We start from the raw sequence: 22,647 nt of genomic DNA on the forward strand, positions 1-22,647 counted from the left end.
CCCCCGCAGCGCCAGGTGATGTGCGCGAGCTGGTCGAGTATCGAGGGACGGGGCCTGGTTGCTGCTGGGTCGGGATGTGATGGGGAGGGGGACGCTGGGACGGGAGCGGTGGGGAGGGGGCGGCTGCTGGGTCGGGATGTGATGGGGAGGGGGACGCTGGGACGGGAGCGGTGGGGAGGGGGCGGCTGCTGGGTCGGGATGTGATGGGGAGGGGGCGGCTGTTGGGTCGGGGTGTGATGGGGAGGGGGACGCTGGGACGGGAGCGGTGAGGAGGGGGACGCTGGCATGGAGAGGCTGAAGGAGCTGGGTCATGGGGCCATTGTGCGAGGAGGCCCCCCGGGGAGGACCAGGGCTCTCTGGGGGCTGGTGGCAGGTGCTGACATCTCCCCTTTCCTGACTGTAGGTCACTGGCCATGGAGGGCACAGAGCCCGCGGGGGAGACGCCCCTGCTCTCTGCAGCCATGCGGGCAAAGATAGAGCGGAATCGCCAGCGGGCGCTGATGCTGCGACAGGCCCGGTTGGCCACCCGGCCCTACCCTGCTGCCCCCAACGAAGGTTTGCTCTGACCCCTGACCTCTTCTTTTCTGTTTCCAGGTTGTGTGAACTGAGGGCCGGATTGTCCTGGTGCTTGTGGTGTTGGCCCACAGCAGGCAACATCACCTAGAGTGCTCCACAGTCACCAAGAGCCGCTCCTCTTACTGTGTGAAATGAAACTGGTTAGCCACTGCAAAGGCACCAGCTGGGTCCCAGCATGCTTTGCTCCATCCGGGTAGTCTCCACTCTGATCTGAATAGTGCATGGCATGCAGGAAGCTCTTGGGCCTGCCCAGAATAACAAGTTAGTGCATTGTGTACTTAAACAAAGCTTGATGAATCACATGGTGATTCATAGAATTGAAAGGGACTGTCTAGTCCAACTCCGTGCTCAAACCAGGACCAATCCCCAGACAGATTTTTGTTCAGAACCCTAAATGGCCCCCTCAAGGATTGAACTCATAACCCAGGGTTTAGCAGGTCAGTGCTCAAACTACTGAGCTATCCCTTCTGTTCATTCCCTTTGGGGCACCTGGTACTGGCCATTGTCGGTAGACAGGATACTGGGCTAGATAGACCTTTGGTCTCAGCCAGTATGGCCATTCTTACGTTAAAACAATCTGCAAGTTAAAGCCAATTGATATAGATGTTAGTAGTACTGAGTCATATTGGCTTGTGTTCTAAGAAGGAACGAATCATGAGACGGGAAATATAAATGATTGACAAATGGAAAAGGCCAAAGTTGGCAGGGCAAACGAGCGTTTAGGCTTCTAAAAAAGTAATGCTTACAACTGAGAATATAATTGATTAAAACTAAGAAAAAATGAATAAAAATGAATGTCTTCTTATGGCCAAGCCTGGATAACACTGATTATTCATACTCATTCTATGAACCTTTCTTAATCTGTTTTTTCCCATTTGTGAAAATACTTCAGAAATGTGAGTTTACCATGTTATTTAAAATATATTTTTAAAAGTAGCATTATCTTTTTATTTGGATCACAGAATACAACAAGAATTTACAGGTATAATTTACACTAACTTAAAATGTTTTGGAGAGCAAAGGTGTCCAGTTTGTTGGGTTTTTTGTTGGATTTTTTGTTGATTTGTTTTTTAAAAAGCCTAAACATTCATTTGTTGTGGCAACTCTCGCTTTATGAACTTCATGGGTTTTCTGTTATATAGTTGACAAATAGGAAAAGTCCATCTGGCAAAGGTTAAATCTTCGTATATGATCACATAGTTCAACGTGCATTTATTTTGCAGTAGAATTTACTTCTTTCGAAAGACTTTTCAGCTTCACCTTGTACTAAAGCTTTTGCACTCTGGCTCCCCAGTATAGAAAAGTGCTTTATTAGATTCCTGCTTTTTAACACACCTCTCTGTTTGTTTCATTTAATTTGGGTAAAAGCATGCACCTTATAATCTCTGGACCCATGCATTTAGTTGGGAATTGGTCCTGCTTTGAGCAGGGGGTTGGACTAGACCTCCTGAGGTCCCTTCCAACCCTGATAGTCTATGATTCTATGATCACAGGCATTAGGTATAGCTAAGGTTAAGATTTTGTCACAGTTACTTTTAGTAAAAGTCAGGGACTGGTCACGGGCAATATACAAAAATTCACAGAAGCCCTTGACCTGTCCCTGACTTTTACTAAAAATAACTGTGACAAAATGGAGCTGATGGGGTATAAGAGTGCTAGCCCAGCTGCTGGAGGGAAGAAAGAGGTCCAGCAACCAGGGTGGCTAAAAATCAATGATTTAAAAAAATAAAAAAAATCAGATTGTTTTGATAAAAGGTTTTCTCCTCAAAAAGCATATCTAAAGATTGTTTTCATTAAGATACATTATAGCTTAAAGATATCTCATCATGGAATAGGGATTATAAATTCTAATTCTATAGTATGAAACAATATAGTCATGTAATGTTTAAGAAAAGTTTTGTAAATGAGTTCCAATAGTTCATGGATTAGGGACCCAACCTTATGGGGTTCCAGGGGTTTCTGTATAGATTACTTAGGTTAATCTTTCTATCTACCCAATGGTACTCAGTGCTCAGTCTAAAACAGTGGTCTCCAACGCAGTGCCTGCAGGCGCCTTGGTGCCCGCCGGGGCATTTATGTGCGCTCGCATACTGGCCAGCGGATGAGCATCTGCCGAAATGCCGCGGACAAGCAGCGTCATCCAGAGGTGTTGCTGCCAAAATGCCGCCGAAAATCGGCAGCATATCGGCGTCAGCGCCTCTGGATGACGCTGCTTGTTGGCGGCATTTCAGCAGCGACACCTATTGACATTGTCGCTTCTCAGCAGCATTTCGGCGGATGCTTGTCTGCTGGCCATGGTCTGTGGTGGCTCGTCTGGCACCTGCCAGACGAAAAAGGTTGGGGACCACTGGTCTAAAAGATACGATCAGAGATGCTTAGTTTTGCAGTTCTCAAACTGTGGATTTGTGTCTCCAGAGACAACATGCTTGTTAATAGCAAAAATGTTTTAAAATAAATAATATATAGAGGTGAGAAATAACAGACCGCAACTCTGTTGTCCCTCTGCAAATTTGTGTACACAGAGTCAATGCTTTACCTCTCTCTAAAAGTGCAAAGTTTCAAAAAGTTCAATGAATAAAAGATTGATGGGGGCAGAATAGATCTGGACAAGGAGAAGAAGTCTGCAGATAAATGTGAGAAAGGAGGGACGGGCAGTAGAAACAAAAGTGAAACCATTTGAGCAGCATATTCCATAAGTCTTGAGGTCTTTCTGAGTGTAGCCTTCATTGATTGGAGATCTACCATACCATTCTCTTACTAGAAGGGAAAACCTGTAACGGCAACAGGCCGTAAAAGAGACCCAGTTTGGGAATGTTTTAATGAAGCTCCTCTGGTGGGTAAGCCAGGCATGCATGCAAAATGCAAACAGTGCAACAAAGAAATACAAGGCCTGGTTTCCTGAATGAAATACTATCATGAGAAGTTTTCCTTCTCAGGAAAAAGCTGCTTTAAAGATGATGAAAGGAACATGTCAGAACATGCAGGATCTTCAGGTTGGTAAACTTTTTTTTTTATTTCATATTTCTTTCTTAAGGACTGCCTGTCTTCCTTCAGGACTATTCTTGAATTCTCATGTTTGAGCAAAAATATAGTTGTTACTCTATGGTACTATCGTTTCAGATGTAGTTGTGATGAAAAATAAGTAGCTGAAATAGGCAGATCTTCCTTTTACAATGTCGCCTTTAAAGTAGTGCTGAGTTTCAGTGAATGCAATGAGTAATACTAAATGAGCAGTATGGTAATAATAATTAAATAACTGCATTGACTTATTTTGTTTAGGAGAATCCATCCTCAGCCTACAGGATTCTGAAGACTATCTACCTTCAAGATCACCATCATTTTCTATAGTTTGTTATCTGCCAATGATAGTGTTTCAGGCCTGGTCTACACTATGCATTTAAACTGATTTTAGTAACGTTAAACTGATTTAACCCTGCACCCGTCCACACAACGAGGCCCTTTATATCGATATAAAGGGCTCTTAAAACCGGTTTCTGTACTCCTCCCCGACGAGAGGAGTAGCGCTGAAATCGGTATTGCCATGTCGGATTAGGGTTAGTGTGGCCGCAAATCGACGGTATTGGCCTCCGGGAAGTATACCACAGTGCACCACTGTGACCGCTCTGGAAAGCGATCTGAACTCGGATGCACTGGCCAGGTAGACAGGAAAAGCACCGTGAACTTTTGAATTGCATTTCCTGTTTGCTCAGCGTGGAGCTCTGATCAGCACGGGTGGCGATGCAGTCCCAAATCCAAAAACAGCTCTAGCATGGAAGAAGGGAATGTCTTCCTTACAGAAACAATTGATACATCAGGAAATGCACACACATCCACAGAATACTTACAAGAAGCAGCAAGTGAGGAAGGAATGAGTGACGACATTTACCCAGAATCACCCGTGACACTGTTTTTGCACCATCATGCATTGGGATCTCAACCCAGAATTCCAATGGGCGGGGGAGACTGCGGGAACTATGGGATAGCTATGGGATAGCTACCCACAGTGCAACACTCTAAAATCGACGCTAGTCTCGGTACATGGATGCATACCACCGAATTATTGTGCTTTGTGTGGCCATGTGCACTCGACTTTATACAATCTGTTTTACAAAATCAGTTTATGTAAAATCGGAATAATCCTGTAGCGTAGACGTACCTTCAGTCACATTATGTATGTCACATAGCCACAGTATATCACCTGTAGCAAAAAGAAAAAAAAATCTCCATCACCTAGAAACAACCATAGATAAGTTTTTTATAAGAACCAGCAGATTACAAAAAGAGGTAATTGATGAAAAAATTACCTGGTTTGTTTATGCAACAAACATTCCTTTCCGTATGATTGAGAACCCACACTTCATTAATATGGTTCAGTCATTAAGACTGAATTAATACAGTCCACCCAACAGAGCAGATGTCGCAGGAAAATTGCTGGATAAAGTGTATGAAAGAGAAATTGAGCAGTGTGCAAAAGGTCTAGAGGGTGAAATTGTTAACTGAGTCTTGACGGTTAGAGCAGTGTCCACAATGATCCTGTTGTATGTGCTTGTGTGATAACAGAAGAAGGGAATGTCTTCCTTACAGAAACAATGGATACATCAGGAAATGCACACACAGCAGAATACTTACAAGAAGTAGCAGTAACAGCTATAACAAGCTGTGAAAAAAAATTCAAGTGTCTAGTACGCAGCTTGGTCACAGACAATGCTGCAAATGTATCCAAGATGAGAAAAAGATTTCGAAGAGAGTCCCAAGCTAATAACATACGGTTGCAATGCTCATTTGATGCACCTCTTAGCCAAAGACTTCAGTGTCCCAGAAATAAAGGCTAATGTTGTTGAAATTGCAAAATACTTTCGTAACAACCACTTTGCAGCAGCTGCTCTGAAAAAAGTGGGAGGAACCAAGCTAATTCTCTCACAAGACATGCGATGGAACTCAGTAGCGGACTGTATATTAAGAACTGGCCTAATCTGATAGTTTGTGAACAAAATCGTGAAAAAATAGATGGCACTGTCACAGCCAAAATTCTCAACATTGAGCTTAAGAGAAATGTTAAACACATGCTGAGTACCCTGAAGCCTATTTCTGTAGCTTGAACAAAATGCAGGGAAATAGCTTTTTTATTGCTGACGCTGATGAATTTTGGAAGGAATAGAGTGAGATCTTAAAAAGAGAAATATGCAATGACAGAGTTAAATTACAAGCATTAAAAAAAGAAATGGGACAAGCACTATCTCCAGCTCATTTTCTTACAGATATTCTCAATACTCGGTACCAGGATCAAACCTTAACTGCTGAAGAAGAGGAGTTGTCTATGACATAGACATCTAGCAATCATCCCTTCACGATGCCAGCTGTAATAAACTTCAGACCCAAGGGTGAACCATTCAAGAAATGTATGTTTGCCGATGATGTTTTAAAGAAAGTGATACCAGTGAACTGACAGAATTCACTTAAGAACTTGGATTCAGAGACTGCTGAAGTGATAATCTCACTTTTAACAGCAGTAGCTTCTTCTGCCGGTGTAGAAAGAATATTTTCTTCCTTTGGACTAATTTATTCCAAATTGAGAAATCATTTGGGACCTGAAAAAGCAGGAAAGCTTGTTTTTCTTTTTCAGATTATGAACAAACAGGAAAATGAAGGTGAAGATGACTGAGTTAGCTGCAGAAGCCAATATTTTAAGTTTCTCATGTTGACCTAGCTGACAGTCAGTTTAATTTTTTTTTAAATATTTCATTGAACTATTTTAGTTAAAAACAATTTTTACAAAAGCAATCCTGATTTTAAAAAACTTGAATATTTAACTAATTCAAAAATTCATATGCTTGTTTTGTTAAAATATTATATGTTTGCTGTTGAAGAAAAAAATCCAGAATATATGTCATTGTTGTTTTAGTTAAATAAAACAGTTTAAATGTCTGTCTGGTGGTGATCTCCTAATACAGCATGGCAAGAAAATCCTCCAAATATTAATGATTAACCTGTTGAACTGGAGATAGTTCACCTCCCAATGACTTCATAAATATCTGCTTCAATTACCTTTGGTAAATGAAATAACCAAACAATCATTCATTTTCTGATATAGCTGTAAAACTAATCTGAAAAGTTTTCAGAATAAATCACTTTAAAAATTTATAATGTATACCTTCTAAAAATGAAACCTACACCTATCTTTGAGTTACGAAGAATATAAAGGTTATAACAACCAACAGGAATGCACTTTTATGTAGAAATCCATGATTAAATTGATTCTTCCTGACTAGTGATTTAAATCAAATCTACTCTGCCAGCAACTGCTGTCCATGGTGGCTCAGCTGCAAGGAACCCCTGCCACCTGTGGTGGCTCAGAGCTGCAGGTTTGGTGGCTTGGAGCTCTGGGGTCCCACCACCAATGCTGGTGGCTGGGAGCTGTGGGGGAGGGCTGACATGGAAAATGTCCCAGGTCTCTGGAATTCACGGAATTCGTGACCTCCGTGCCATATTCTTAGCCTTAGGTGTAGCTTTCAAGAACAGTCTTCCACCAAGTTTGGTTCTTTTGTTGCTTTCCTTGCTCTGCAGTAAGAAATATAGTGCAACCTATGTACGTGTATTTTCCTTTGTGGGACAAATGAATTACCTTCAGTTGTTAGAAACCAGCCCTTGGAGTTGAATGATTCTCCACGTACCCTGCATGTCCTGGTCTCTTAGATCTATGAGTAGTATTGGCAGTGTATTTTGAAAGCAGAAAGATCTCCATGCTAGCTCATGAATGTTGGATGTGAAGGTCACATTTTGTAAATTAGTTTTGCAAATAATTTTGCATTTACATTGATACATGCAATTCTTGTAACCTTTAAATATGTTGACTTCTCTTGTTTGTCTTTTCAGGAAGTGCTAAAGTTAAAGCACCTCCAAAGATAATTGATACAGGGGGAGGGTTCTTTTTGGAAGAGGAGGAAGAGGAGGAACACAGGGTTGAGAAAATTGTCCATCAGCCAGGTAAAACATGATTAATTTTGCAGAAAATGGCTATATTGCTCATTTATAGTTAATATGAACACACTACTAAAATGAATAAGCTGTTCCATTTTGTGGCATGCTAGCTGAACAGGAATTACGAAAAGTCAGTAATGGCTTCAGAGAAACCTGAAATACATTTGTGTGCAAAATGTATACATCCTTATGTATGGAAGGCTATTTGTTGGTAGTGAAAATGGTCGTGTATTTTTCAATAACCAGACAGACACTTAATTTAAGATAAATAAATGTCTGATGGGGGAAAGTGAGGATCCTAAATAACAGAATAGGCACAGTCTGCACTCTTCTGGGTGCTTACAATTTTTACCTAGTATATTCTGATTCCTCATTCTCTAGTAATAAATACTGATGCAACAGTCCCCTGCTGTATGAAAGATTTGAACACACTGGATCAGATCCTTAGCTGGTGCAAATCAACATCTCCATTGATTTCAATGGCATTGATAAACTGTACAGTCAATTGCTTGACCACACTTTGGTTTGTTATTTTGTTAAGAAATATACTTGAGACCAAATAACCGTCAGATAGGCTTCATTAATATGGTACAGGAAAAAGGTTCTGTATGATGCCAGTCTCCAAAGAGCAGACTTGTGCAGCAATGTTACGGTGTGCTCCCCAAAGTTACTCCTCTAAAGCAATCCTTTTATACACTAAATTGTTGATCAGTAAAAGGTGTGACGGATTGGACCGCTTGGGAAGTCATCTGGTGTGCTGAGATACCACTGAGTCTACCTGTTCTGCCAGCATGGGCCCCCTTTACCCTGTCTTGCTGAGCCAGGCTCTGAAAACCTCCTCTAACACACACACAGGCAGGGCCACCCCCAGCTGCAGATCAGCTCTGGGAAGACTCAGTTTAAGGGACTTGCGCCAGCACTCAGATGTCCACCTCCCTTGGAGTACAGACCCAGAGATATATTATGTTCACCACTTCCCTGAATGTGGAAGAGAGTAGGCATTCTGTTAGAAATCACATAAACTGGGTTATATTATAAACCAGAAATAAATGTATTAACTATAACAGGTATATTTTAAATAGTTAAGGTGGTAGCAGACAGAACAAGGCAGATTACTAAGAAAATAAAACAGAACATGCAAACTAAGCTTAATACACTAAAGAAACTGATTACATATAAGTTCTCACCCTAAATGTGGTTCTAATAGTATTCTTCACAGGCCAGACACCCTTCCAGCCTGGGCTCAGTTCTTTCCCCCAGTTCAGTTTTACTTGTTTCCAGCAGTCATCTCGGGTTGGGTAGCAGGGAGAACTGACTACCTGGATTACCTCACTCCCCACCCTTAAATAGGATGTCCTTTGTTTCCTAGTTTGACCCCCCCCCCTTCCCTTACAGTGGAAAGTTACAAGTCGTCCCAGGTAATGTTTTAGCATCAGGAAACAAGACCACCTGACTCTATAGGGCCTCTATAGACATTCTTCACAGGCTGATCCACACATTCACTAAGCTCTTTTAAAGTCCATTGTCCTGCTCATGGGCCATCCACCCCATCTAACTTTTCCATTGTTGTACCTGAAGTGTTGGCAGTGGGCATCACCCAAAGTAGCATAGTTGAAATACAGATACATAGTCAATATTCCTAACTTCAGATACAGAAATGATACATGCATACAAATAGGATAATCACATTCAGTAAATCGTAACCTTTCCAATTATATCTCACGTGAGCCATCTTGCATAAAGTATATCTGTTATGTCATAGTCACATCATAAGCATATTTTCATAAAGAATATGGAATGACACATCACGAAAGGTACCATGTACATTATTTGAAACTGGATTTAATTAATTAGCTTTCTGCCTTGTTTGTTTCTGGTACCATAGTGTAGCTTTTTATCTTTTGTTCTGACCGTATGCATTCCAGGTACTAAGGGGCATAAAGACACCTCTTAGGTTTGTGTGGGTAACTCCTGTCCTGCTGCTATGAGGAAATAATTGTATGTCCAGATACTAACAGTTTTCCTATCTAATCAAGCCAAGGCTTACTTCAGCAAATGCAAGGTGTTATGGGATACTTACATAACTGAACAGGATTATGGTATAGACCAGTTTAGGGAATATCACGGTTATAATATTTGTGCTTAACGTTGTTGGTGCTTCTTGCATACTAATGTATATATGGTGCAGATAATACATAATGTCAGTGATATTTATATACTAACCAGCATATATTAGTCAACAATGGGCTGTACCAATTTATTACAGCTGAGGATCTGATCCATGGTGTCCAGTAGTACCATTCTAGCAGTTGGTACTTGCTTAGGAGTGAAGTCAGCATTGTGTCCCATTACACAGTTAACAGCACTTCTTATCAGTCACAGAAAGGGTGCTGTCTCAAGAATGATGGACTCAGGCATCAGGAAGTGGCAGGAGCAATAGGGAAGGGCCAAGTCAACTGATAGAAGGTAGGCTAACTGCGGCAGGGAATGAAACTAAATGACAAAAGTGAAGAAGGGTGGGACGGGTGCTATTTTCTTGGCTGTTAAAATGCTTCCAGATTGCATCATTTCCCCACACTTTTCTAGGGAGGATCCCATGCATGTCCTTCAGCCCTACCTGCATTTTCTCCCTTCCCACCTCTAAATTAATGAATAAAAACCTCCACCAAAACCAACTTCTTTTTTTGTTATCTCTTCTTGCTTCATTCCATTGTGAATCAGCTGCAGGGCAAGTAATCACCTACAGGGCTTTGCCACTGAATCTCAGCTATCAGTCATGCTGCCCCATATGCTCCAATATTTAAAATGTCAGTAGGTGGGATAAGGGCATCTACAGTTCTGCCATTGCTGTTCAGCCACTGGTAACTTCATTGTATTATTATCCTAATAAAATTAGTTTTATACTGTTACTAATTAGTGGAAGTGTGGTCTAATAATTACACAGCCTAATGCTAGAACTTGATTTTGAGACATGCTGAGAACCGACACTTTCCAGTATGAAATGCAAATTGGGATAACATTTACTTTTTGCTAGATTAGGTCTGCTATACATCTGAGTCTATAATTAGAATTGTCTGATAATTGAATGTCAACAGTTCTAGGGTTTTAAAAAAATAAATCTAAAATGTAAAGCTCCTCATTTGGTCTGAAGCAAATAGAAATGTATTGAACGTATGGTTAACTTTATGTTCTTCCACTCTAACCTGGTGCCATGTTAAGGGAACACTTCCCATATCTGCCCTATCTGTAACAATCTAAACCAGAACCCCTTCTTGCAAGCTGTGAGTGTGCACGTGCACACATGCATACACTTTGAATGTTGAAATCGGAGAACTCCTTTTTAGTACTTTTATTCGTGGGATCTGTTACTTGTTATCTTGAAAGATAAAATGGCTTCAGTGGGACTCCAGACAGGCAGAGGTCCATCTGCAAGGATCCAATTGCAAGATCATGGCCTTAGTTTGTTCTACAGAATTTTAGAAAACTCTTCAGAAGGGAAAACATGAATAGTGCAGCAATATAAAAACCACATTGTAAATGAATGTTAAGCTCTAGGAAGATCAACCCCAAATACTTTACCTAAGTAAAATTATTTGTTCCCTTCTATTAGGACCTGTGCTAGAATTTGATTACCTTATTTGTGAGGAATGTGGCAAACAATTCATGGACTCATATCTCATGCAGCACTTTGATTGGGCAACATGCGATAATTGCAGGTATTGTAAATAATAGGCAAAAACTGTTTGGTAAATTATTAAATTGACTTATTTTACTAGAATCAAAGTTTGATTTTAATGATTTATACAATTCTGTTATAAAAACTCATTTACATAAAGAGCTGTCAGAGGAATGTTATTGATAAGATATTGTCAGTTGGAAAATTTATATGAATAGAATTGAATATGTTTGTGTTCTTCACAGTGGAAGTGCAAAAGAACCACAGCTTTCACACATGCCTCTTAGTGCACGGTGTGAAAAAAATACATAGTATGTTAGAAATGTATAGTCTCTTTACCTTACAGCATTCATATTGCTTTGTTTATATATGGTAGTAGAGATTATTATCCCATCAAGATTATTACATATGTTCAAAGGAGTGAAATTAATAAATAACAGATCAGCCATGCAAAGATCTATTTTTAAAAAAACACTGTGATAGAAAAAGTGTTCCGCTATTTAAATATTCAAATTTAAGAAGACTTTTTAAAACTTCTGTAAGTTGGAGTAGATCTGTGATGGGAATGGTCAACTGAGTTAGCCCTAAGTATGTCTTTTAAATGTTGAAAACTGAATGTTGAATAAATACTTTTTGATGTGTTTGTTTATTGAATCTTGTAGACATCATCTGACTGAATCTGACTGAATCCACTGTTCTTTTTCCCAGTTACATATGGGAATTTTTAAAATTTCAGTGTATCTATATATTTGTAGCAAATTGAGGATTATATTAAAATTATCTCCCTGATAAGGATTTATTTGTGTAATCATTTGGGCATATGATAAAGAGATTATACTTTGGATCAAAACACGTGAAATAAATTTTTCAGATGCTCACTAGTACCTTGTGTAACCAGAATGTTCAAATTGTCTCATTACTTATCCAATAAATGAGCACTTTTTAATTAAATTTTGCTTAATTTTATTATTCCTTGTGCATGCCAAATGTCTTGCATTTGAAAACTGCTTTGGCTGTATAATTTGTATTTGAAACAATGAAGATTTGAAAGTATAGTATACAATTATCCCCTCTTGTAGGAAAAACCTGTGAGAGGAGACAAACTCAGGTAGAAACTTTGAGGTGAAACCATTCTCCTCTCCCCTCATCCAGCCCCTCCCCCCCCCAACAAAAATGAAAAAACCGAAACACCAGAGGGGTTTCTAAAGTACTGTGTTGATATTGGAGTTCAGGAGGACTACTTGTATGCCGAAGTTTGCAAGATCAAGGCCCACATTACAGTAGGGGTGTAAGGTGCATTGTACAGTACATAACTGAACTTTAATATTAGTCTGTTACATAATGCTTTTTACCTGTCTCTTTAAAAAAAAATCTGTTTCAGAGATGTTGAAGGTAAGCATAAGCTTATAACAAGGACTGAGGCAAAGCAAGACTACCTTCTTAAAGACTGTGACTTAGATAAGAGAGAACCGGTGCTCAAATTTATTTTGAAGAAAAACCCTCATAATTCACAGTGGGGTGACATGAAGCTTTACTTAAAATTACAGGTATGAAAATGTTTGTAAATTTTTCAAAATATATGGTCCTTTTTGGATTTTCATGACATTACCACTACCATTCATAATTTAATCATTGTGTTACTGAACCCAGAATCTTTACCATTTAACAAAGCTAAATATGTTGTACAGTACATGCGATAGAATTTCAATTGTCCCTGAAATAAATGGGAAAGGTTGAGTTTCTCCTATTCAGTAAGGAAGTTGTTTAGTGATAACAAAACTGACAGAACTAGTGTGTTGCAGAGGAAAAAATAACTTTTCTTTGCTGACACAGAATCTGTATGGATCTGTTCGTTGAGTAAAAACATTTGCAACCCATTTGAAAAATATCAAGTTGCTTAAAGACATGTATATCAACTGTCTTGAAATATGTTGGATCAATATTTTGATTCCCTTAGAAATATTCATGCCTTAATATTCTTAAATGTGGATGCATGAGAAATCAATTAGAGTTGGATTAGGTCCTTAATTAGTAGATAACACTTGTTTTCCATGCATGAAAATCCATTTCAAACAAAGTAACCTCTCTTTTGTTTTATAAGGAAACTTTATTAATGTGTGGGAGTGTCACAGGGTGCTCTACTCACAGCTAGGTGGCACCCCTTTCTGGCAATTCTGGGATTAGCTCACCAGGTTCAGTGCCCACTTTCCAGTCTTCCACTGTTCTTGCTCTTCTCCCGCTCATGGAGTCACTGTACAGCTGCTTCATGACTCAGCCCTCCAGTCAGGTCATCTTGTGTTTTCCCCTTCCACAGGAGTCTTTCAAAAATCTCTCTGTACAATCAGCATCAGGCAGTCCTTATGCATGCTTCCCTGACTATGTCACTCCCACAGTGATTCAGGCAGTCTTCCCCTTCACTACTTTTAGCAGTACCAATCTGCAGTGGATGGTACAAGAACCTGGGCCCACCCTCTATTCTGAGTTTCATTCCAGGGCCCTATAGCAAGCAGTTAAGGTCTGGGTTGTCACCAACCCTACTGCTCTCTTCCCTAAACTACTTCCTACCATGTTTCTTTAAACTCTTTTTTTCCACAGCCTTCCTAGTCAGACCCATCTCTCTCAGGCCTACTTGATAAACCCTTCCTCATAGATTCCTGTTCCCCCTTCCTTCTCCCTTACCCCAGGGAGAGCGACTGCAGGGTTCCTCCCTGTTGCCAGTCTCCTGGCTTTATAGGTGAGCTTCCTTCTAATTAGCACCCTCTACATCAGGGGTGGGCAAACTTTCTGGCCCGAGGGCCATATCTGGGAATAGAAATTGTATGGCAGGCCATGAATGCTCACAAAATTGGGGTTGGGGTGCGGGAAGGGATGAGGGCTCTGCTTGGGGGATGTGGACTCAGCGGTGGGGCCAGAAATGAGGAGTTCAGGGTGCAGGAGAGGGCTCCAGGCTGGGGAGGGGGGAGGGCTGTGGTTGGGGTGTGGGCTCTGGGGTGGGGCTGGGAATAAGGAGATTGGGGTGTAAGAGGGTGCTCTGGGCTGGGACCAAGGGGTTCGGAGGGCAGGAGGGGGATCAGCGTTGGGGCATGGGGAGAGGCTCGGGGCGGCACATACCACAAGCAGCTGCCGGAAGCAGTGGCACTTCCCTTCTCCAGCTCCTATGCTGAGGCGCAGCCAGGTGGCTCTGCGTGCTGCCCTGTCTACAGGCACCACCCCTGCAGCTTCCATTGGAGCACCGAAGGGGGCCATTGGAGCATGTAGGAGCTGGAGGGAGGCCATGGCGCAGCTTCCAGGAGCCACGTGGAGCGACCCTTGATCCTGCTCCCTGGCTGGAGCAGGGCAAGCCCCAGATGCTGCTCCCCAGCGGGAGCTGGAGGGCCAGCTTAAAACAGCTGGTGGGCTGAATCCAGCCCATGGGACGTAATTTGCCCATCCCTGCTCTACGTAGACTAAGTCGCCCTTGTTTGCAGCTTAATTGGATGATTGGGACCACTTGGCCTAATTCAGCTCTTTCAGGGGGGTACACTCCACACTACTATCACAAGGGTCACAGGCAAGGGGGGAGCTAGCCAGGTGATGGAAGAGGGATTGTTGGTGGGATATGGCAACACAATAAAATTGTGTAAAGGAGAGTTCTATTCTAAACTAGAGCAGCTTATCTTTATCATTTCAGGGTAAAAAGGAATACACTTGTGATCTATCCCGTAGGTAATAAAACGTTCGCTTGAAGTTTGGGGTAGTGAAGAAGTGTTGCAAGAAGCAAGAGAAACCCGCCAAGATAATAGAGAGAAGATGAAACAGAAAAAGTTTGATAAAAAAGTTAAAGGTAAATGGTTAGAATTTAAACGAAGTTTTGGTTTTTTTTAAGGTTTATCTTTTATAGGTCACCAAATAAAACCAGGTAGTAAATGTTTGCTTCTGGACATGGAGAGTCAGTGTAAATAATTTTTTACTACAGCTTCAGCTAGAGTAGTGTGTGTCTGTATTCATATTTATTTCCACATCTAATATGTAGTGGGAAATGGACACTTTAATAATATGGCCAGATGAAAATGTTCATAACCATTAAAAATATGGACACAACTTTGATAATTCAGTACCACTGTTGTCTTATTTACGTTCCCTGATGTACCCCAACAATATATCATAAAGCTGTCTATCCAAATAACTTTTTCCTCACTTTGTTTGAATGAGAACATATATTTTGTCTCCAGGAGCCTATTTTTGCCATTACGTATATGCATGTAGCAATATCAGTGGGAATTGATTGTGTATGAAAGCCAAATTTAATCTGTAAGGTACAACATGCCTTTCCTTCCCTATAATTAGAACATTCAGCTCTGCAGTTTTTACTCGCCTGCATTGTCTTTCTAGGTAAATAAATTGAATACCTTGCAGTTTAGTATTGAGGGGAAAGATGTTAATAACAGAGATCCAGTTTGAAAATATATTTTAATGAGACCATAGTGATGTAGGCTTCTTAACAGCAGTATTATATTGATGTAAGAAAAAGGCTAGACTGGCATGTTTGGGTTTCCTTTACAGTATCTGTAATTTTGAGGCTTTATGCAGAGCTCCTGAGGTGGATAAGAGGTATGACTGAGGGGTGATGAGAAATTTTACAAAATTACTCCTTTTAACTCCAATTTACCAAATTAAGTAATTTCAGGAACAAATGTTATAGATAGGTAATGGGGCCTCAGATACTCACAACAAAGTCTGGCATATGAGATCACATCTTGGTTTTGTAAATCAAAATGAAAACCTGGGCGCCTGGCAGCTTTGAGGGCTCCTATGTTTAGTTTCACATAGCCTCACCCTATTTTATTACCAAAAAAATAATAATACCACACATAGCCTCAGTAATAACTAACCCAAACCCTCTTTCAGAGCTATTGTAGTCTCTTCATACAAGTAGTCTGTGTGGCTTGAATGGCAATTCTTGCATGAATAAGGCAATCAGAATTTGGCTCTAGATATGTTTCAGAAACAACAGACATTCTCTCAAAATACACAAGTAATATGAGTCTCCCTAAATACTGAGTTTCTTGTCCCTTAATCTGTTGTGAAATCATAGAATACCAGGGTTGGAAGGGACCTCAGGAGGTCATCTAGTCCAACCCCCTGCTCAAAGCAGGACCAGTCGCCAGTCAGATTTTTACCTCAGTTCCCTAAATAGCCCCCTCACAACTCTGGGTTTAGCAGGCCAGTGCTCAAACCACTGAGCTATCTCTCCCCCCTTTGTTTGGTCTGCTCACAACAGTGTTTGTCCTTATGCTGACTCTCTCTTTTTTAAAATAACTGCCATTTACTTACCATAGACTTTGTTGACATTTTTCATCAGAGCTCCGTCGAGCTGTTAGGAGCAGTTTGTGGAAAAGAGGAACAGGTTCCCACCAGCATGAGTACGGACCCGAAGAAAACATTGAAGAAGATATGTACAAAAAGACATGTACTATATGTGGCCATGAATTAACATATGAGAAAATGTAATAGCCCTTGATTAATTTTACATAAAATGCACCTTTTGTAATGTTAATATTTTGTATCAAGTAAAATAAAAATGATTGAACATAAATCTTTGTGCAGGATTGCACAGAGAAAACAGGACTCTCTAATCACAGAGGGCTCTTTTAGGCAAAATGGGTGACTTGTGACAAAACCCATGGCTTAAATGAAGGGGTTTTGATGAGTGGTCAGCTGGCTGTTGGTGCTGTAATTTAAGGGTATGTCTACACTGCAATTAAAAACCCATGGCTGGCCCATGCCAGCTAACTCAGGCTTGCAGGGCTCGTGCTAAGGGGCTGCTTAATTATGGTGTAGATGTTTTGGCTCAGGCGGTAGCCCAAGCCTGCATGTTTACACTGCAACAGTCCCTTAGCCCAAGCCCTGCAAGCTGAAGTCAGCTGCCAGGGGCCAGCTGCAGCTTTTTAATTGCAGAGTAGACATACAGTAAGTTCCCATCCCTGTAGTGTAGCGAAGAGTTGAGATTGGAAGAAATGAGTCCCAGCTCGCAGTTTTCTCTAGCGAAAATCTTGGCAGTATAATATCATAATAAAGGTATCAAGGCTGAATCCCCCCTCTGTCACTTCAAGTGCAGAAGATGGGGGCCTGTAAGGATTTTAAATATTAATACTTGCCACTCCAGGCTTGTATTAAACTCCCAAGGTTACAGCTTTTCTCTGACCTTGGCTTGGTAAACGCTTTTACCACCCAAACGCAAAAACCCCCTTGTACCCAGGAAGGCGCACTTGGGAATTTCTCCCTGTAGGGTACCCTCAAGCCCTTTCACCCCCCCATCCGGGGAGGAGCTGAGAAAGAAAACAAAGGAAATTAGCTGTTACTACCAGGTAATCAAACAACATACACAAACTTCTTAGGACACCAAAAATCCAATCCTTTTCTTAAAAACGGTAAATTTTACTAAAAAAGGAAGAAAATACATGTGGAACTTCGGCTTTTGCTAGATTTTAAAGGAGCAATTCCAAAAATTAAGCACCCCAAATAGCTTCTTGGGAGTTCAGCTTAAAGGTTACAAGCAAACAGAAGCATCTGGGGCTAGCACAGAGGAGTTCACAAGCCTTGAAAAATAAACAGAAATAAACCTAATCATGTCTTCCTAAACATTCCGAATTTACTTACATATTTGGGTTGTTAAAAGTAGTTCTAGATATGATCTCATGGTTTTTATATCTGGTTCAAACTTTACACAGCATTCCTGCTGCCTGTCTCTTCAGTCCAGAGAGGGCAACAGACAAAGGGAAAGCTTCTTTCCCAATTTTAAAAGTTCTAGCCTTTATATTGGCTCTTTAGGTCAAGTGCCCACCTTTTTTTTTTTTTTTTAACCTGAGGGACTTTTTAACCCTTTACAGGTAAAGCAAGTAGAGAACAGCTACTAAGAGGGGATTTTACAGTTAACTTGCTGGCTGGGTGTCCATCAAAGGGAGCTGCCCCACCACACTTCATTTATCACAAAAGGCAAGTGGGGCAAAAGGGAAATCGCATTTTGCTATCAAACTTTGATTAAATTTATTACATTCAAAAGTTTCTGTAACTTAGCAATTCTTTTTCCTAACCACTTCCCAAAACCAGTGTGGCTTATTCTGAGCCTGAGCCTATTTATGTCATGTGCCATGCCGTGCCAATGAAGGTAAGGTCACGGGACCATGCATACTTAGTCTTGCCTGTTTGGGGGAAAGCTTCATCTCTATACAGTCCTACTTGTAATCAATATGCTTCTGAAATTTGGCTTTATCTGTACCTGGTGGGAAAGAGGGAACTGGGTTTTTCCCTTTCTCTGAGTCTCTGAATTATTTTTTAAATTGTACATTGATGCAACTCTCAGGGGTATGTTGAGATTGCTGCTGTGGAACTTTCTTCTTGAAATATTTCTCCTCATAAGCTTTTTATTTATTTACTTATTTAAACTGGCCGTATCTGATTTTGGAAAAGCCTTTTGGTGGCTTCAACGATTAAAAATTTGCAGGAGTCTTTCTTGAAAACTAACCCTAACTATAGTAGGGGAAATAGTTCTATGATGCAATTCTTGTAATTTGGGGAGCTTCTTTCACTCAAATTGCTGGTGGGTGGGTTTTTGTTTTTTCTAAATCAGTTTCATTTCTTTGGAGAACAAATTTGACAGGGAAACATTAAAGTAAGCAATCTGCAGGAAAAAAATAAAATGAAATTCAGACTAAATTGAAAGTAGTAAAGAATAAATGCTTGTTAGAGCTTTAATTAAAGATGACAGGTGAACTCTTTGTTCCACTGAAGTCAATGGGAGTTCTGCCAGTGACAATGCAGTGGAGCCATTATCTTCTCCCTGGTGAATTATGCTAAAATTTATAATGTATTAGGTTTTCCTGAAGTATATGAGGGACAGCAGTGCTTCCATAATTAAGGGTTATGTTGAGATTGCACTTAAAATATTATGCAATGTGCAACACGTGGCTATGACCATGGGAGTATTTTCCTCATTGAGGCCTAATCTGCCATAAAGGCATCGCCAGCGCCCCTTTAATCTGCCACATGCACATTCTGTGGTCATCCTGCACCTACTCAGCCTATTGTTGAACCACTCTTTACTGCTAGCTGGGTTTCCCGTGTTCAGCTTCATGAGCCATGGCATTAAGGGGTACACCGGGTCTCCCAGGATCACTATGGGAATTTCAACATTACCTATGGTGATCTTCTGGTCTGGAAAGAAAGTCCCTGCTTGCAGCTTTCTGTAAAGGCTGGTGTTCCTAAAGATTCATCCATCATGCACTTTTCCGGACCACCCTGCATTGATGTCAGTGAAACATCCGCAGTGATCCACAAGCACTGGCAAAACCATGGAAAAGTACCTCTTCTGATTGATGTACTCCATCGCTAGATAGTCTAGTGCCAAAATTCGAATACATGTGCCATCTATCGCCCCTCCACAGTTAGACAAATCCATTTCTGCAAATTCATCCACAATTTCACCCACGTTGCCAAGAGTCACGGTCTTTCGCAGCAGGATGCAATTAATGGCCCTGTACACTTGCCTCAACGCAGCCCCAATGGGTGACTTCCTGACTCCAAACTGATTCGTGACCAACTGGTAGCAGTCTGGAGTCGCCAGCTTCCACACTGAGATCACCATGTGCTTCTCCCTTGAGAGAGCAGCACTCATTTTGGTGTCCTTGCACTGCAAGTCTGGGATGAGCTCAGCACATAGCTCCAGGAAGGTGACTTTCTGCATCCGAAAGTTCTGCAGCCACTGCTCGTCATCCCAGACCTGCAGAATGATGCAATCTTACCACTCAATGCTAGTTTCCTGAGCCCAAAAGCGATGTTCTACCGTGTTCCATGAATGCCAAAAGCAATCTAATCATAGGCATGTGCAGCACATTTCATTAGGGTGGGCACCCAGGGAATTTTTTTTTAAAGGCGAACATTTATTGAATACTCAACCATAAAAGACATTCTTTTTATTTATCAAACTAAAGAAACTAAAACTTAACTAAAAAATTATTTTTTTTAAATTAACAACTAAACTTTACTTAAAAAATACAAACTCAAAAAATGAGACACACAATACCAAATTTTTGCTCTAAGTGATAACCAGGCATATACAAAGATATAGTCAATTTTCATGATCTTTATCTTTTACCAGATAATGAGCTAAGCCAAATTGACCAAAACAGCTTAAGGTTTCTTCATCTTCCTGTCCTCGAGAATGAAATGTCGCTCACCAGGTGTTATGGACTTAAATTCCTCAATCACGTCATTGTAAATAACTGACAAAGCCAATTCTTGTTCAATGTACAAAATCATGAGTGAGTCGAGGCGCTGTTGGGACATTGTATTTCTTAGTTTGTTTTTCACATGTGCTAGTTTTGAAAGACTCTTTCACATGAACAGCTTGTAACAGGTAAGACTGGAAAACATTGAATAGATTTGTAAAAGACCTGGAACATGGAAGACCGATCCGATTCCTTTAGCCAATCAAGCCACTCTCTGGTGGTGTTCATAGTTCTGCCTTTAGGAACAGATCTGTCATAAGTGTGAAGCAATCTGACTTCCGCTTCCAACTCATCCAAGGACACTTTAAATTTGTTGGCAAAGATTCTCATATTGTCCCTGCCAGTGTCTAAGCTCAGCAGTTTTCCCATTGCAGTCACAACTTTACAAGTCTCCTGTTCAAATCGCTGGTCAATGCTGGCAATCATTGAGTCTAGGAGTGGGTACAATGAAGTTATTCTCTCCTGCTCCTTTTTTGTATCAAAGTGATTCTGGGACTCAAACGCATCATCAATATGAGTGGACGTTTTTCTCTTCTTAACTGGGGAAATAGATATGTTATTCTCTACAGACATTTTCACACTGTCATTGAAAATCGATTGAAAATATTCTGGGCCACTTCTCATCTCAGCCAAAGAGTTACACAAGCTTTTCACCCCTGTCATTGCAGTAAGTAAGTTGAGATTTGGAGCTTGAAGAACCTTATCACTTTTACCACCATCTGGAGAATAGGGTGCATCGTGTGAAGGGCAATTTTGAGGATTTCAATAACTCAGTCATGGGTTAGGGGTTGTTATAAAAGTGGATGGGTAGGGTTCTGTGGCCTTGTGCAGGAGGTCAGACTAGATGATCATATTGGTCCCTTCTGACCTATGAGTCTATGAACTTGAATGAATTTAGTTTATGGATAAGGCCCCTGGCTTTTATTTTAGCATCAGCAAGGCGAGTGGTTTCGATAATCTCTTGTAAAGCTTGTAAAATGATGGAGCAGTTTTGTTTTACAGCAGCCACTGCTTCTGCTCTGCATGCCCATCTTGTGTTTGACAGTGACTTCAAAATCTTCAACTTGGATCCTACTTCTTCGGAAATCTTCTCCATTACTGCTTGTCGCACAGGACTCCCCTCCATGAAGGCATAAAGAGTCTGAATAGCACCAAAAAAATCAAAGACAGTTCTGTTTTGTTTACTTGAAGTGCATGATCTACTACGATGAGGGTCAGACAATGCGCATAGCAGTGTGCACAGAGTATTTCACTGTTTCTTTCTTTACATTTCATTTGAACTCCCCCAGTACATCCAGACATAGTAGATGCGCCATCAAAACAGACAGACATCACTGATGACCAGTCAATTTTAAGAACGCGGAGGACGTCATTTAACTGGTCAAAAATAGACTGAGCATCAACTGTCAATAGTCTCTGAACAGACACAAAATGTTCAACTTGACTATGTTTTTCATTGTCAAAATACCGCACCACAATGGACATCTGTTCATGGTGTCCACAGTCAGCAGTGTCGGCAGCAATTATTGAGACCACTTTTCCATTTAGTGAAGACACAATCTTTTGTTGCACAACGTTGTGCAAGGCCACAATTAAATCATTTTGGATGTGATTACTCAGGTAGCTTTTTGAGGAGATTGTTGCACATGTTTTGCCATTATGGGATCATATTTTTTGGAGCATATTGACAAGATCTAGAAATAAACCAGTCTCAAAAGTGTCAGCTTTTTCATTGTGACCCCTGAATGGTCTCCCACCTTTCGTCAAACACAGAACAATGTCAATCAGTCGCTCCATTACACTTTGGTTATGACACCGTTCTTGTTTAGATAGATAAGCCTGCTTGCCCTCATCCAACAATACATCAATAGGTTTCCCTTCATAAAAACTTGACCATGAGGAACAGCTCAACACATGAGATTTTGACAGTTGGTGGTTTTTAAAACATTTGTTAGCCCTATGCCAGTTTGTGAATCCCTTATCAATAAATGCTGGATCTGTGTGACCTTTGTTTGCTGCATCATTAGAGGAGAAGAAACAGCAGTAAAAGCAAAATGCTGCATCCTTTGATGGGCTATCTTCTAACCACCTATACTTTTCATACCAATCGGACTGAAAACTTTGTTTATTCCCTATTTTACTTCTAGGAAA

General features: G+C 40.8%; 1 protein-coding gene across 2 annotated transcripts; it reads left to right on the forward strand.

Annotated features, from left to right (window-relative positions):
- The first annotated feature begins 378 nt into the window (after nt 1-378).
- On the forward strand, nt 379-16,805 carry XPA (XPA, DNA damage recognition and repair factor). Of its 2 annotated transcripts, none has more exons than XM_032766709.2 (6): nt 379-555; nt 7,450-7,560; nt 11,165-11,270; nt 12,612-12,777; nt 14,936-15,053; nt 16,572-16,805. In XM_032766709.2, the coding sequence occupies exons 1-6, from the start codon at nt 414-416 to the stop codon at nt 16,718-16,720; spliced, it is 792 nt and encodes a 263-aa protein (XP_032622600.1). In that variant the 5' UTR covers nt 379-413; the 3' UTR covers nt 16,721-16,805. The 2 variants fall into 2 exon arrangements, with proteins under 2 accessions (XP_032622600.1, XP_074923545.1); XM_075067444.1 differs by lacking the exon at nt 379-555 and adding an exon at nt 3,149-3,569.
- The last annotated feature ends 5,842 nt before the right edge of the window (nt 16,806-22,647 follow it).

Source organism: Chelonoidis abingdonii, chromosome 6 (assembly GCF_003597395.2).
Source record: "Chelonoidis abingdonii isolate Lonesome George chromosome 6, CheloAbing_2.0, whole genome shotgun sequence".
Lineage (NCBI taxonomy): Eukaryota > Metazoa > Chordata > Testudines > Testudinidae > Chelonoidis > Chelonoidis abingdonii.

Excerpts from the sequence above, each read along its gene's own strand:
- XPA (XM_032766709.2), top strand. The coding sequence starts at position 414 with ATGGAGGGCACAGAGCCCGCGGGGGAGACGCCCCTGCTCTCTGCAGCC. Across the intron at positions 556-7,449 it reads CCCTGCTGCCCCCAACGAAG|GAAGTGCTAAAGTTAAAGCA; the intron begins GTTTGCTCTGAC and ends TTGTCTTTTCAG. Across the intron at positions 15,054-16,571 it reads GTTTGATAAAAAAGTTAAAG|AGCTCCGTCGAGCTGTTAGG; the intron begins GTAAATGGTTAG and ends ATTTTTCATCAG.